Source organism: Pteronotus mesoamericanus, unplaced genomic scaffold (genome assembly GCF_021234165.1).
Source record: "Pteronotus mesoamericanus isolate MK-2021 breed Mesoamerican mustached bat unplaced genomic scaffold, CSHL_Meso_final contig_78, whole genome shotgun sequence".
Taxonomy (NCBI): Eukaryota; Metazoa; Chordata; class Mammalia; order Chiroptera; family Mormoopidae; genus Pteronotus; species Pteronotus mesoamericanus.
This window is the reverse complement of record NW_026555258.1, coordinates 18,545,162-18,558,219: the sequence shown is the minus strand read 5'-3', so window position 1 is coordinate 18,558,219 and position 13,058 is coordinate 18,545,162. Positions and strand designations below refer to the sequence as shown.

General features: G+C 35.5%; 1 protein-coding gene across 1 annotated transcript in view; it reads right to left on the bottom strand.

The window, feature by feature from the left end:
- The window catches only part of SHOC1 (shortage in chiasmata 1), a 64,024-nt gene extending 55,130 nt beyond the window's left edge, over positions 1–8,894 (bottom strand). Inside the window, exons 1-3 of the mRNA XM_054584739.1 lie at positions 8,850–8,894; positions 6,969–7,092; positions 3,249–3,336 (exon numbers count right to left, since the gene is read on the bottom strand). Of these exons, the coding sequence (XP_054440714.1) occupies positions 3,249–3,336; positions 6,969–7,092; positions 8,850–8,894 (257 nt within the window). The remainder of the gene's footprint in view (positions 1–3,248; positions 3,337–6,968; positions 7,093–8,849) is intronic.
- Positions 8,895–13,058: the final 4,164 nt, after the last annotated feature.

Below are 13,058 nucleotides of genomic sequence, written 5' to 3'. Positions count from 1 at the left end.
GTAGGAAATATCAACATTGGTATATATCCTTCCTCTTGCTCTATTTGGCCATTTGTTCTGTACTAGAAGCTAAGAAGCTTACTGAATCGTTCTCCCAGGTCTTTTTGCATTTTGCCTTTGTCTCTGCAATTCAACAGCCTCAACCCTTCCTTTAGCTGGTCCATCAAGCTATCTTCCTTTCTTTCAAAGTCCTAGATTTACTCTAATATGTATTTATTTGTTAGGAATTTAACATGTCTTTTTATCTATGCTGATGACTTTTTAAAAAAATTAGGATAGTTGTTATTTTTGTTAGTGCTCTTTTGGAAGTTGCATAGCTTTGACTACAGAATCTAATTTTCCTGTACGACCTGTCATTTTTAGTGTGCAATTTTGTAGAACACAAGGTTTTTTAGGAACACATGGCAGAAAAATGCCCATATTATTAAAACACAGTATGCCAACAAATTAGTAAAAGTAAAAGAATTGACGTCTTAGAATCAATATTAAGAAGTAACAGCCCTGACCAGTATGGCTCAGTTGGTTGAGTGTTGTCCTGCAAACCAAAAGGTTGCCAGTTTGATCCCTGGTCAGGCACATTGCCTGGGTTGCTGGTTTGGTCCCCAGTTGGGGTATGTACCATCGTGTTTCTCTCTCACATCCATGTTACTCTTCCTCTTTCTCCCTCCCTTCCCCTTTCTCTAAAAATAAATAAATAAAATCTTTAAAAAAAAAAAAGAGTGCCTGGCATTGAAATCTATAAAACAAAAAAGATTGATCAGGCAATGAATATTAAAAAAGAAGTAACAAAGCCCTGACTGGTGTGACTCAATGGTTTGGGCATCGTTCAGCAAGCCAAAAGGTTGCCAGTTTGATTTCCTGTCTGGGCAAATGCCTGGGTTGCAGGCCAGGTCCCTGGTTGGGGGGTGTGTGAGAGGTAACTGACTGATGTTTCTCTCTCACATCCGCGTTTCTCTCCATCTCTTTCTCCCTCCCTTACCCTCTCTCTAAAAATAAATACATAAAATATTGAAAAAAAGTAACAAAAATAGAAACAAAGAGAGGTGAGACAGAGAGGAAAAGCAGGATTTAGGAAATCTAGGTAGTGCTAATGATCAGGATATTTGTTCTTGTTCTATAAGATATCAAAACTGCAGTGGCTCCTGAATAATTTAAAATTAAATTTTAATATGGGAAATCTCTGTATCTTCTGCTCAATTTTTCTGTGAACCAAAATCTATTATAAATAAAGTCTATTAAAAAATTAAATTTTACTGCCTGAAACAAAACTAAAATTAATAGTGGCTTAAACACACACACAAAGTCTGGAGCTTCAGAGTTCATGCATAGTAAGGCAGTTCCCCAATTTGTCAGGGACCGAGGCTCCTTCTGTTCTACTCTGCCATGCCTGGGTTTAGTTCTTGTCAGTATAGTCTGAGGTGGTTGCTGGAACCAGTCATTACATCTGTATTCCAGCAGCAGGAAGGAGAAAAAAAAAATGCCACTTCCTTTTAAGGACATTTCCCAGAAATTACATAAGCCTCTTTTTCTTCTATCCCACTGGGAAGGATTTATCACATGGCAATGTTTGGCCAAAGGGAGGCTGAGAAATGTGTACCTTTTTCTAGGTGGTGCCATAGATTAAATCTGCTTTGCTTTGGACTATATGTATATTCATACTGCAAAATGAATGGAAGGTCAGATATGATCGAGTGTCCGTTCCCGTAGAGCCTCTCATTTCTCCCATACGTGAATCTTTGGTGTAAGCCAAGGTAGCCTGATCACTGCTTTCATTAAGTGCTTACTACATAGTCCTGCCTCTGTGCCTTCAGACATGCTGTTTCCTTTGCCTGAAAATTTTCTGTCAAGTAGTCTTCTCCTTCAATGTCCAGCTCTAGCTCAATTCCTTATGAATGCACAGCTCCACCAATCTGACTCATACAGTGAAAAGAGATCTTAGAAATCATCTTGTATCTTGTTACTCAAAATAGGTTCTTAGACCAGCAGCATCAGCACACCTTGGAGCATCTTAGAAGTGCTGACTCTCCAATACAGATGACTGAATCAGAACTGCCATTTTTAGTTAAGATCCTCAAGTGATTCATATGTACATTAAAGTCTGAGAAGCATGGATCCATCATCATTATATTGACAGAGAAAATCAGCGTTAGATAAAATGACTTGTCAAGTAGTAGTTGACTTTTCAAATCAAGACTTGAAATCCTTATCTTTTAATTCATAATGCAGAGCTCTTTTCACTATACCTGTCTTCTTACTCATTGCTATGGAGTTCGGTCATGTGATAGACACTTTGCTTTGGTGTTATGCTGTGTGATCTTATGATGGTCATCTTATGTTATCTTTTAATTCTTATCTTACTATTTTTTCTCTGTTTATATATTATCTTCCTAACCTAACTTTTAAATTCTTAGATGATGAAAATAGTATATCAGGCTTTTCTACATTTATAGTCTAGGCACATTTGACCTGATTTTTTCAGGTGCAGCTAAGGAAAATTTAAATTATTAAAACTTGAAAATGTGAATATTAACTAAATCCTTCTTGGGTCTGATCAGAACTCTTTGCATATATTGAAGCAACAGAGTAAATTATTTATATTTGCACTGAAATCTCTAATTTGCATCTACATTAACAATGCTGAACAGGTTAGGTGCTCTTCCTCTTATTATACTCTATGTTCCTATATCTGTCATTGTACTTCTCACACTGTATTGTAATTATTTATTTATAAATCTTTATTTCATATTTTCTTGTGATCTTTGTGAGTAGAAGCTGTCTTACTCATTTTTGTATCCTGTATCCAGCACTCAGGATGGTATCTAGTAAGTATTTGATGAATGACTGAACTAATAATAAATAACATTTTGACAAAGCATGTTAGAAAATAGTCTTAAATCTGCATTTACACTACAGTGGCAAAGACCGATTTTACTATAAGGGACTCTGCATAGACACTTTCTATAAAAAGTTTACTTATTGAATAAAAGCATAATAATGTATTTTCTTTATTTCTATATGTCTTTTCTAACACAAATGCATAGAGAACAGTTAATATATAGATGAATGAGGGAAAGATAAAAAGAGGATGTATATTAACCTCTCATTTGTGGTCGGATTAAAGCTTCTTCTTCAGGTAAAAGACAATTTGTGAGGATATAAAGGAAAGGATCTTCTCTCTGTAGCTGTCTGGAGAACTTCCTGTTTATCTTCTAGATGTAAAAGGGAAATTGGACATGAAGGACACTTACTTCTCAAGGAAGTCCTCCAAATTGAGGCTGGCTTTCCATTGATCCAGGACTGAGCTGTCTGTCATTCCCCAAACTGAAACAGCTGACACTAGAAAGATGCATGGTAAACATTAGCTTCTAGAATTTCCTTTTCCAGTTAATACAAGGAAGCCAAACATTCAACTTTTACATTATGATGCTATCTTTGTTTTTCATAATGCAACTTTTTTCCAAAGTTATACCAGATTTCAAATATTTAAGTAATTATTCTCATTATTCCATTCCTCCTTTAAAAATTCCACTACAGTCAGAACAATATCACCTGAACGTACTCTCTTCACTTTTACAGCCTCTCTTTTGGTTATATAGCACTACTATCCCAGAGAGTGTTCTTCAGCAGTTCACATTATCCCTCACAGGCCTTTATTAACCCTCCCAACTCACTCTAATATATTCCCCTTGAAGAGCTGTAATATTGTCAGTAGCAGTCCCTCTGGTACTTAATCATATACAGTCATGTATTAAGATTGTATGTACCTATACTTACCTCCCAAATTAGACCCTTGGTTCCTTAAGGAGAAGAACCATGTCATATACTAGTGTCCACAGAAGCAACTGAATAGAGTCAGATGATTGTATTTTACCACCAGTGTTACTTCTTACTAGCTGTGTTACCTTGAACAAATCACTTAACATCTGAGTGCATGTCTCACTAAAAAATATGCAAGTTTAGTGTACATCTTTTATGTAGAATCACCCTGCCTGGATATTAATATGTGTACTGCTACTTATTAACTATATGATCTCAGGCAAATCTCTTAACCTCTTTGTACTTCAGTTTCCTTAACTACAAATCAAGAATAATCATGGCCCTTTCATAGCGTTGTTATAAAGATTAAATGTGAAGAGACATGTAAACTGATTAGAACACTGCCTGATATATTGTAAGTGGCTAATAAATTTTGGGTGTCATTGTTATCATTGTTTTTAAAAAGATGAAAGGGAAAATAAGTAGGAAGAAATTATAAACTCATTTTTTCCTTCTGTACTTTTAGAGAAGCAGTTTGATGAAAGCTATTCCAACCTTATTGAGACCTTCAATCTATTGACCCTTCCATTTTTACAATATTTGTCCTCTCTCATATCCTCAGTTTTCTTCTCAGACAGTGTAGGTTCCATGGCCATCCCATAACCTCTTCCTTACAAAGATTCTTCTGTTGCCTCTCTTTTCCTTGTACTAATTTAGGAAAACCCCTACTCTCCACTTCGTGTAAGTACACTAGAACGGCTAAAAATGATTGGAAAAAATTATTCAGCCATGCTGAATGAGCTCATTTCAAATTATGACCACAAATTTCAAAAGGGCATTCAACATTGACAGATGATACAGTACACCTTTCTAATAAAACTGGCTTTCTCATTTTTGAAGACAACTAGTTAACACTTTTCCCTCCTCAAATTGTCCATACTCAACCCCCTACCCACTGTCAGTTTATGGTCTTGCCTTCACATAGAACATTGATATAAATAAATAAATAAATAAATAAAACCCTGATCTTTCACCACCAATTCTACCATTTCTTTGGCTTAAGTACCTTCAAATCCTGTCTTCCTATCTATCACAGTAGAAGAACTATCCTAGCTTCTATCTAACACCAACTCCTTCACTTGTGCTCTTGATACTATCCATTTTTTGCTATTTTTTTCTTTCCTGCATCATTTTCTTTTTTTACCAAGATCATTCTCACTCTCAAACAAACATTTTATAGTTTTTCTTCATCACATTTTTTTTTTAAAATCACACATCAAAAACAAAACCAAACAAAACCTCTCTTTATCTCATTTCTCCCTTAAGCTAGTGCCTCATTTTTCTATTTTCCTTAATAGCAAAATTCCTCAAAAGAGTTGCTTATATTCACCATTTCACATTTCACTTCTCATTCTCTTTTCAATATATTCTAATTAAGCTTTCTCACCCAATATTCTAGTGAAATCTCTCTTACCAAGGTCATCAATATCTTACATTTAGTCAAGCTAATGGTCAACTCATTATCCTTGTCTTCCTTGACCTTTAAACAGGGACCAATGCTTTTGACTACTTCTTCCTTCTTGAAACACTTTCTCCTTTAGAATTCTCCAGCACCACATGCATTTGGGTTTCCTATCTCACTTGTCTTAGGTGTTTCCCCCCAACTTTGTCAGCCTTTTAACTGTTGAAGTGTTCTCCTAGGCTCTGTCCTAGGCTCTCTGCTCTGTCTATACCCATGCTCTCAGTGACTTCATCCAGTTCTATGAGTTTATATGCAATTTACATATCAGTGACTCCAATTTGAAGCTCTGGCTGTGCTCAAGATGAATATAACCAATTGCCTTCTTGATGTCTCCATTTACATGCCTATAGATATTTGAACTTGGCCAAAGCAGAGCTATTGGTTCCAACCAAAAATTGGCTTCCTCATGAGCCTTTTCCTATCTTAGGAACTAGCACTGCCATCCACCCTGCTGCTCAGGTCTAAAACCTAGAGGAAATTTTTCATTCTTCTATTTTTTTTTAACCCTCTCACTGTTAGCTACACCTCTAAAATAATCCCAGTTTCAAACCACTTCTCACATCTCCATTATTATAAGACTAGTCTGAGCCCCACCATCTTTTATGTAGAGTGTAGATTCATTCACCTTATAGTCTAGATTCTGAACCACTACAGTAGCTTCCAGATTGACTTTCCTATCTTCTACTCTTGCCTCCCAGTCCCTATCCCTTCCATACTGTAGACAACCAGAATAATTTTTGTAAAGTATAAATCAGGTTATGTCACTCCCTGTCCTAAAACTGTCTAATGACTTACCACATTAGCCATATTATAGCCTTCAGAGCTTTATATCTTTCAGAAACTGCCTCCTTCTCAGATTTCCATGTGTTTTCATGAACCAGTCACATTGGACTAATTTTCTCTCCCTTACCCACATCAAGTTTATTCCTGAGTCAGGAACTTTACATGCATTTGATAGGCTTCTTCACATATCTTTTTAAATGGTTGTTGCCTTCTCCTCGTTCAGGTCTCAACTTACATGTCCACCTCTTCATAGAAGTCCTTCCCTAATCATTTTCAGAAAATAGCACTCCTCACTTCTAAAATTTCATATCACATTACACTATTATGCCTTCTCTATACATCTATCAATAACACATAGTAGTTTATGTACTTAGTGGATTTATTGCTCTATCCTCCTTACCAGTCTGAAAACCCACTGAGGGCATGGACTGCTTCTATGTCTTATTAGTATCTGTGTCCTTATCACCTAGAACAGTGCCTGATACATAATATACACTAAATAAATGTTAACGGTCTTGATTTATTCATGGAGGCTACCTCTTTCCTAAGTCAATGCCATCATTACAGAAAAAGATGATATTTTGTACATATACACTTAAAAGTAGTTTCATAGTCAGTGTATCATTGCAATTTAAAGTAGCCCTCCGGCTCCTCCAAAAGAGTGAGATCCTTTTATAATATAATAAACGTTTACACCATTAGAATAGTTTAAGACTTTATCATCTGCAAATTTTTTATTTGTTCTATTCATATCTAGTATAAGATTTTCAATTCCTTATCTTGTCACATAAACAAATAAATGCAATGAGTTTTATTTAATGAGAAAAGCATTACATTTTCTTAATTTACTGTGCTAAACTCTAAAGTAATTTTTAAAATAGATTTTTGAGAAATAAAAGTAAAATACCTCTTGTCCATGGCCTCCTAAATTTATTATCAATAACTTGTGCATGATAACTTCCATCTTGATACAAACATGAAGGGATTCGAAGCACTAAAGCATCTCTGCAAAACTTCTTTCTAATTACATTCTATGTAATAAAGATTATAAAATCTTTTAATATATTTAGCAGATTTAACATATTTACCTATCTTCAGAATATTAAAATTCTCTATTCTTTTAAATTTATATTATTTTTATTTAAAGGTAATATACGCTCATTATAAAATGTCAAATAACACAGAACCACATACTGAGAAAATCAAGGCCTGAAGCAATATTAGTAATAATTTGATGTACTTTCCTACAAACTTTTTTTCTAAGTTAGGCCAAAATGTGTGTATATTGTGTTTGACAAAAAATGGGATCACATCATTTGTATACCATTTAGCAATATGCTTTTTTTCCACTTAATATAATATGGCTGTCGTAACTTTTGTTTTCTATGTCTTTGCGTTTTTTCACTTGTGACAACTATCAAATGTGATTTTAATTTTTAAAAATCTAATAAAGGAAATTATTTCTTTAAAAGAATGTTAAATCAGTTAAGCAAATTTATAATTCTATTATGCCTTTACTTTCTAGCTTTATTACCCATTACTCTCTAATACTAATAGTTCTCTTTAAATAGACTTGTCTCCTACTACCTCCCTTAACATTGAGCACTCACTACCTTATTGACACCTTGGTCTGCTGGCAGGGATATCCAACTCTTTTGGCGTCTTTGGGTCACATTGGAAGAAGAGCTGCCTTGAGCGACAAATTAAATACACAAACACTAATGAAAACTGATGAGCAAAAAAAGGTTTTGAGAAAATTTATGATTTTGTGTTGGAATGCACTCATAGGCGTCTTGGGCCACATGCAGGCTGTGGGCCGCAGGTTGGACACCCCTGGTGCAGTGTGCCTCTGAAAAATGCCCCACTACTTTTCTCTATCAAAATCCTATTCATTTCTCAAGGCTTGTCTTAATCACTAGCTCTTCTATGAAATCGGCCCTTAGTGACTCTCAACTTCCCACAGAGTTAGTTCATTATTTTAGGAACTTGGACAAATGATAGAGTCTTACATTATTGCCCAAGAGTTTTATGTTTGCTGAAGGTGTTATAGCATATTAAATAAGAGGTCCTCATTATCCAAGAATAAATGGTACAAAGAAAAGATCAGTTATAGTAATATATATCGAATGAGAACCAAATGTTCACAGTAAGAAGGAAAAATTGCTTTATTGATACTTTATTTACAAGAATAAAGTTATAAAAAATTAAATTTTATATTTAAAAAGATTTTGTTTATAATTAGCTTATAATTATAATAGCTTTTTTGTCATAACTTCCCCACAAACTGTTTTATATCATAATTTGTATGATAGTAGTTATTACTTTTAATCATAAAGAGGATATTTTTTAAAAATATTTGAGGATTTAATCAAATTTACCCAAGTATTATAATTATACCTAAATGATATAATTAATCTAACAAAGTACCTGGCTCATTATTGGTTACTGTTATTTTATCATAAAGATAACTAAGAAAATGTTCTCCCTCACACTTCTTTCCATAAAGATTACTCAAGATTATTCATGAAAGCAGCCCAAACTTGCTGAGTTTCCATTTTTTTCTGTAAGAGCTTTAACTTCATATTAAATTGACAATTATTTTCCTCCCAGACTGGCATTTTTGAGCTATATTAAAAATAGGAAGTAATTTTAAGTGCATCTCAAAGCAACTAGACTCAGGATGAATCCAAGGACAACTGTAAAATTACCATGATCATATAGTGACTACAAATAACACTTTTTGTATCACAATTCTTAGTAAATAGATGGTGATCCAGTAACATCCTACCTCATATAAATAGTCTATTGCACAATATTTGAATATTGAAAACATATCTTCTTCCTTTGAAAGCAGTACAATTTTCAACATCTGGAAAAATAAAAATTACATTAACTGTTGGTAAAATAGCTAAGCCAGGAGCAGGAAAATCGTTCTTATTCACAAAACTTTGGTTCATTCATTTATAAAAGGCTCTGAATGATAAAAAAAAATTAACTATGAACATAACACTTATTAAAGACTTATATAAATATGTAATAATATATGTTGATATAAGGTTATTCACAGAAATTTCATACTGTTGAATCCATACAACTTCTAGTTGAGGGGTTGAAATATATTTAATGCAATCATTTTGTTGCAAAAGAGGCCAGAGTTCTCAAGACTAGTAGAGTGTTTTTCTCAGGACAACTATTTTATTTTATTTATTTTATTTCATTTTAGAGAGGGGAAGGGAGGGAAAAAGAGGGAGAGAAACTCAGAAGTGAGGGAGAAATATCAATCAGCTGCCTTCCACAAGCACCCCAACCAGGGATGGGTCATGGAGCCTGCAACCTAGGCGTGTCCCTGACCAGGAACCAAACCATGTTATACAAACGCATAGCATTCCTTTCATCTGCAACTTAATATCATTGCATTACAGATATTTGAATCCATTTTATAGTGGTAGATAGATAGGAAGAAAGATAAATAGACCTTATTTCCAAAATTAAAGACAAGAGGACAAGAAGCAAAATCATGGTTAGAGAAAATGTGTTTAAAAATAACCATCTTTTGCCCTGGTTAGTGTGGCTCAGTGGGTTGAGTGCAGGCCTGCAAACCAAAGGATTGTAGGTTCATTCCCAAGCAGGGCACACGCCTGGGTTGCGGGCCAGGTCCCCAGTAGGGGGCGCTCCAGAGGCAACCACAGATTGATGTTACTCTTCCTCTCTTTCACCCTCACTTTCTCTCTCTCTAAAACTAAATAAATAAAATCTTTTTAAAAACATAGCCAACTTTTGAATTGCAGCAATTCCTGAAATATTTTTACTTACCCTTTTTTAAAGATTTTGTTTCTCCTGTGCTACCTGCTGACCTGTATCCATTGGGCCAAAAAAGAAATGAATACGGACAATTAGGTCAGGTGCCTACGTACAAGGTAGAAAAGCAAGGTTTCCCAAGATTTTTCCCTCTCAGCTTTATTGAGGTATAATTTGTAAATACTGATAAAAAATTGTATATATTTAAGGTGTACGTGTATACAATGACGTCATTCCCAAGAGCATGGAAGACCACGTACACAGGCGAGTGTGAATCTCCTGGCTGGCTTCCCATCTCCTCCCACCAGCCTAAAGTGTCAAATTTCTGCCCTTCCTCACTCTCACATAAAACGATACTTCAGCCATGGAAAATCGAGGAGGAAGCGAGGCGCCTATATTTTCTCATATTGTTTAACTAAACAACTTCTAGTTAGTGGACAGAAGTCCTATCGGCCTTTCTGGGCCCTTCCCATCCTCCATTCTAGCCTAATTAGGTGAGGTGGACGCTAGTTTTGGAGTCTTGTCCCCACAGAGCCACACAAAACTGTTTTCCAGAGTTCAGAACTGCCATATTCTAGCCCATCCTGAACTTTTCTTCCTCTCAGCTCAGGAACACTTCGGCTCCCGCCTTTCTCCAGCCTCAGACCTTTTATCGGAGGTAGCAGTGCTTCTTTCCGCAATGGCGGAAATTCCCGCTCTTTCGACAGGTGACCTCTGACCGTGATCTCAGCGTTTCCATTGGCCAACCAGGAAAGGCCCTTCCCTCTGACCCGCCCCTTGCCCCTCCCCTCAGGCTCCCGGCTTCTGGCCCTTTGGGCTGCCGTTGCCGAAATACTGGGGTTCTCAGGCTTGCGTGGGTCAGAGGACTGGGCCTGGTCAACGATGAGGCTCTCGCGGGCGAGCAAAATCTTGATCATACAGAGCAAAAGAGGGCATCAGTGAGAAGGTGGTGGGAAGCCTCAAAGAGCCAGTTGGGAAAGGTCGGAAAGACCTAGCAAAGGAGCCTAAGCTTGTTTGGTGGTGGCAGCGCCAATGTTATTAAATAATCCTGGCCAAATGCAACAGGTTCAGGAGGAGGGAAAGGGCAGGAGCATTCCAGAGATAAAATTGAGAGGATTTAGCAACCAGACGGTTTCAGGGAAAGAACAAAGCAAAAGGAAGGAGGCAAACATGATTCAGGAGTCTGGCTAGGTGTTGGCCATACCTTTGGTGGAAGAACATTTGCGAAGAAGCAGGAAGAAGAGTTAGAACTAAGACGTGAGATGTGTATACCTTGATTTATAGCCACCCCTCCCCCACCACACACACTCACTTGAGAGTCTTCAGACCTGCCTGATGTGGAAAAAGGAATTATCCTTTTCTCTGTATTTCTAAGCTCCTGTCTTCCTTTCCATAATAACATAGCTTGTTATTAAATTCTTTCCCAGAAGACTGCAAGAAGTAACATGCAGTTATTTTACTAACACATGGTTATCTTTCAAATTAATTATTAATAAAATTCTAATTATGAAACATCAGTAGATAAACCACATTATTCTCTTAAGTTACCTACTTTATTTTGTACAGGTTTGTGCAGTTTGCTTCAGTGATATTGTTTTAATGTTTGACAATAATCAATTATGAAGATCTTCCTCTTGCTTTGAGGTACATTAATTATTTTGCATTCTTGGACATGCATCTTTTATTAAAGACAATTTTAAATTACATAAAACAAAAGCAACACATAATTATACTCATAGCAAGTAAAACTATCCAAAGGTGAATGCAGAAAAAAACAATCACCATTGCTACCCTGACTCCCAGGTAACCAATGTTAGTCTTGGGTGTATTTTTTCATGCCTTCTTGCATGTTCATACACATTTATACATAAAAGAGGTTGGAGAGTTATATAAAAATGGGTTATTTATTTACCTCACTAAACAATATACAATAAACAAACTTCTAGACCAAGATATACAGATTTAACTCATTTTTAACAGCTGTAGAATATTTCATAGTAAGGATATGCCTTAATTTATCCAGACATTCTATTAATGATGGGTTTAACAGATGTTTCCAGTTTTTTACCCTGACAGATTATGCCACAATAAGAATTCTTGAACATAGCATCTTGAATATGTTACTTTTATTTCTATGGTATAAATTTGTGTTGCTTTGCTATCTCACATGGTAAGAGCATTTCAAATTTAAAAGATATTGCCAATTTACCTTCTGAAAATTTATAGCAATTACATTAATAATGCCTGAGAGGGACCATTATCCTAAATAGTCAACAGAAATGAACATATTGCTTTTAAAAATACTTGCTGATGTGTTACGTGAAAAATACTATCTTGTTTTAATTTGCATTTCTCTGATTACTGCTGATATTACACACTTTTTAGGTATTTATGAGCTCTTTGGATTCTTATTCCATGAATTAATTGCCTAATTGTGTATGTATTTGTATGCATATATGTGTGTGTATGTTTATGTGTGTATGAGATCAGGCAATTTTTCTATTGAATAGGTTGTCTTTTGGAAGACCTTGTATATAGGGATATTAATTCATATCAGGTTTGGATATATAAATAACAAAATTCTAAAATAATATAAAGTTTATCTGTCATGTAAATGAAATACAGAAGCAAAAGGTTCAGAACTGATATGGCAGCTGTGCCCCACAAAGTCCTCAGGGACTTACCTTCCAGCTCATTAGTCTGATATTTCTATGTTGAGATCCTTGTTCTCATGGTCTCGGGGGGCAGAATCTATGCTTCGAGCAGCAGGATAGAGAAAGGACTGAAAAAGATGAGAGGCCAAGGGCACAGTGTTTCTTTATATATCTGTAATTAAAATTGTGAAATATAATATTCATGTAGAAAAGTACATAAGACAATGTATAGTTTAAAATATGTATTTTAAAGAAACATCCATGCAGCCTCCACTCAAGTGAAGAAACAGAGCACTGAGAGAATTTCAGAAGCTCTCTATTACTTTTTCTAATCACAACTCTCCTTAGAGGAATTCTACCCCAGACCTACAGATTACTATAATCCTGACTTTATGGTAATCATTGCTTTTCTTTTCTTTTCTCTAAAGTTTCACCTAAGTGCGCATTTCTAAAGGATATAGTTTTGCCTGTTTTTGAATCTTACTATTTGTGTTAGTTTGGTTCTTGCTGCTATTCAACGGATGTTAATTCAATTTCTTGCTGAC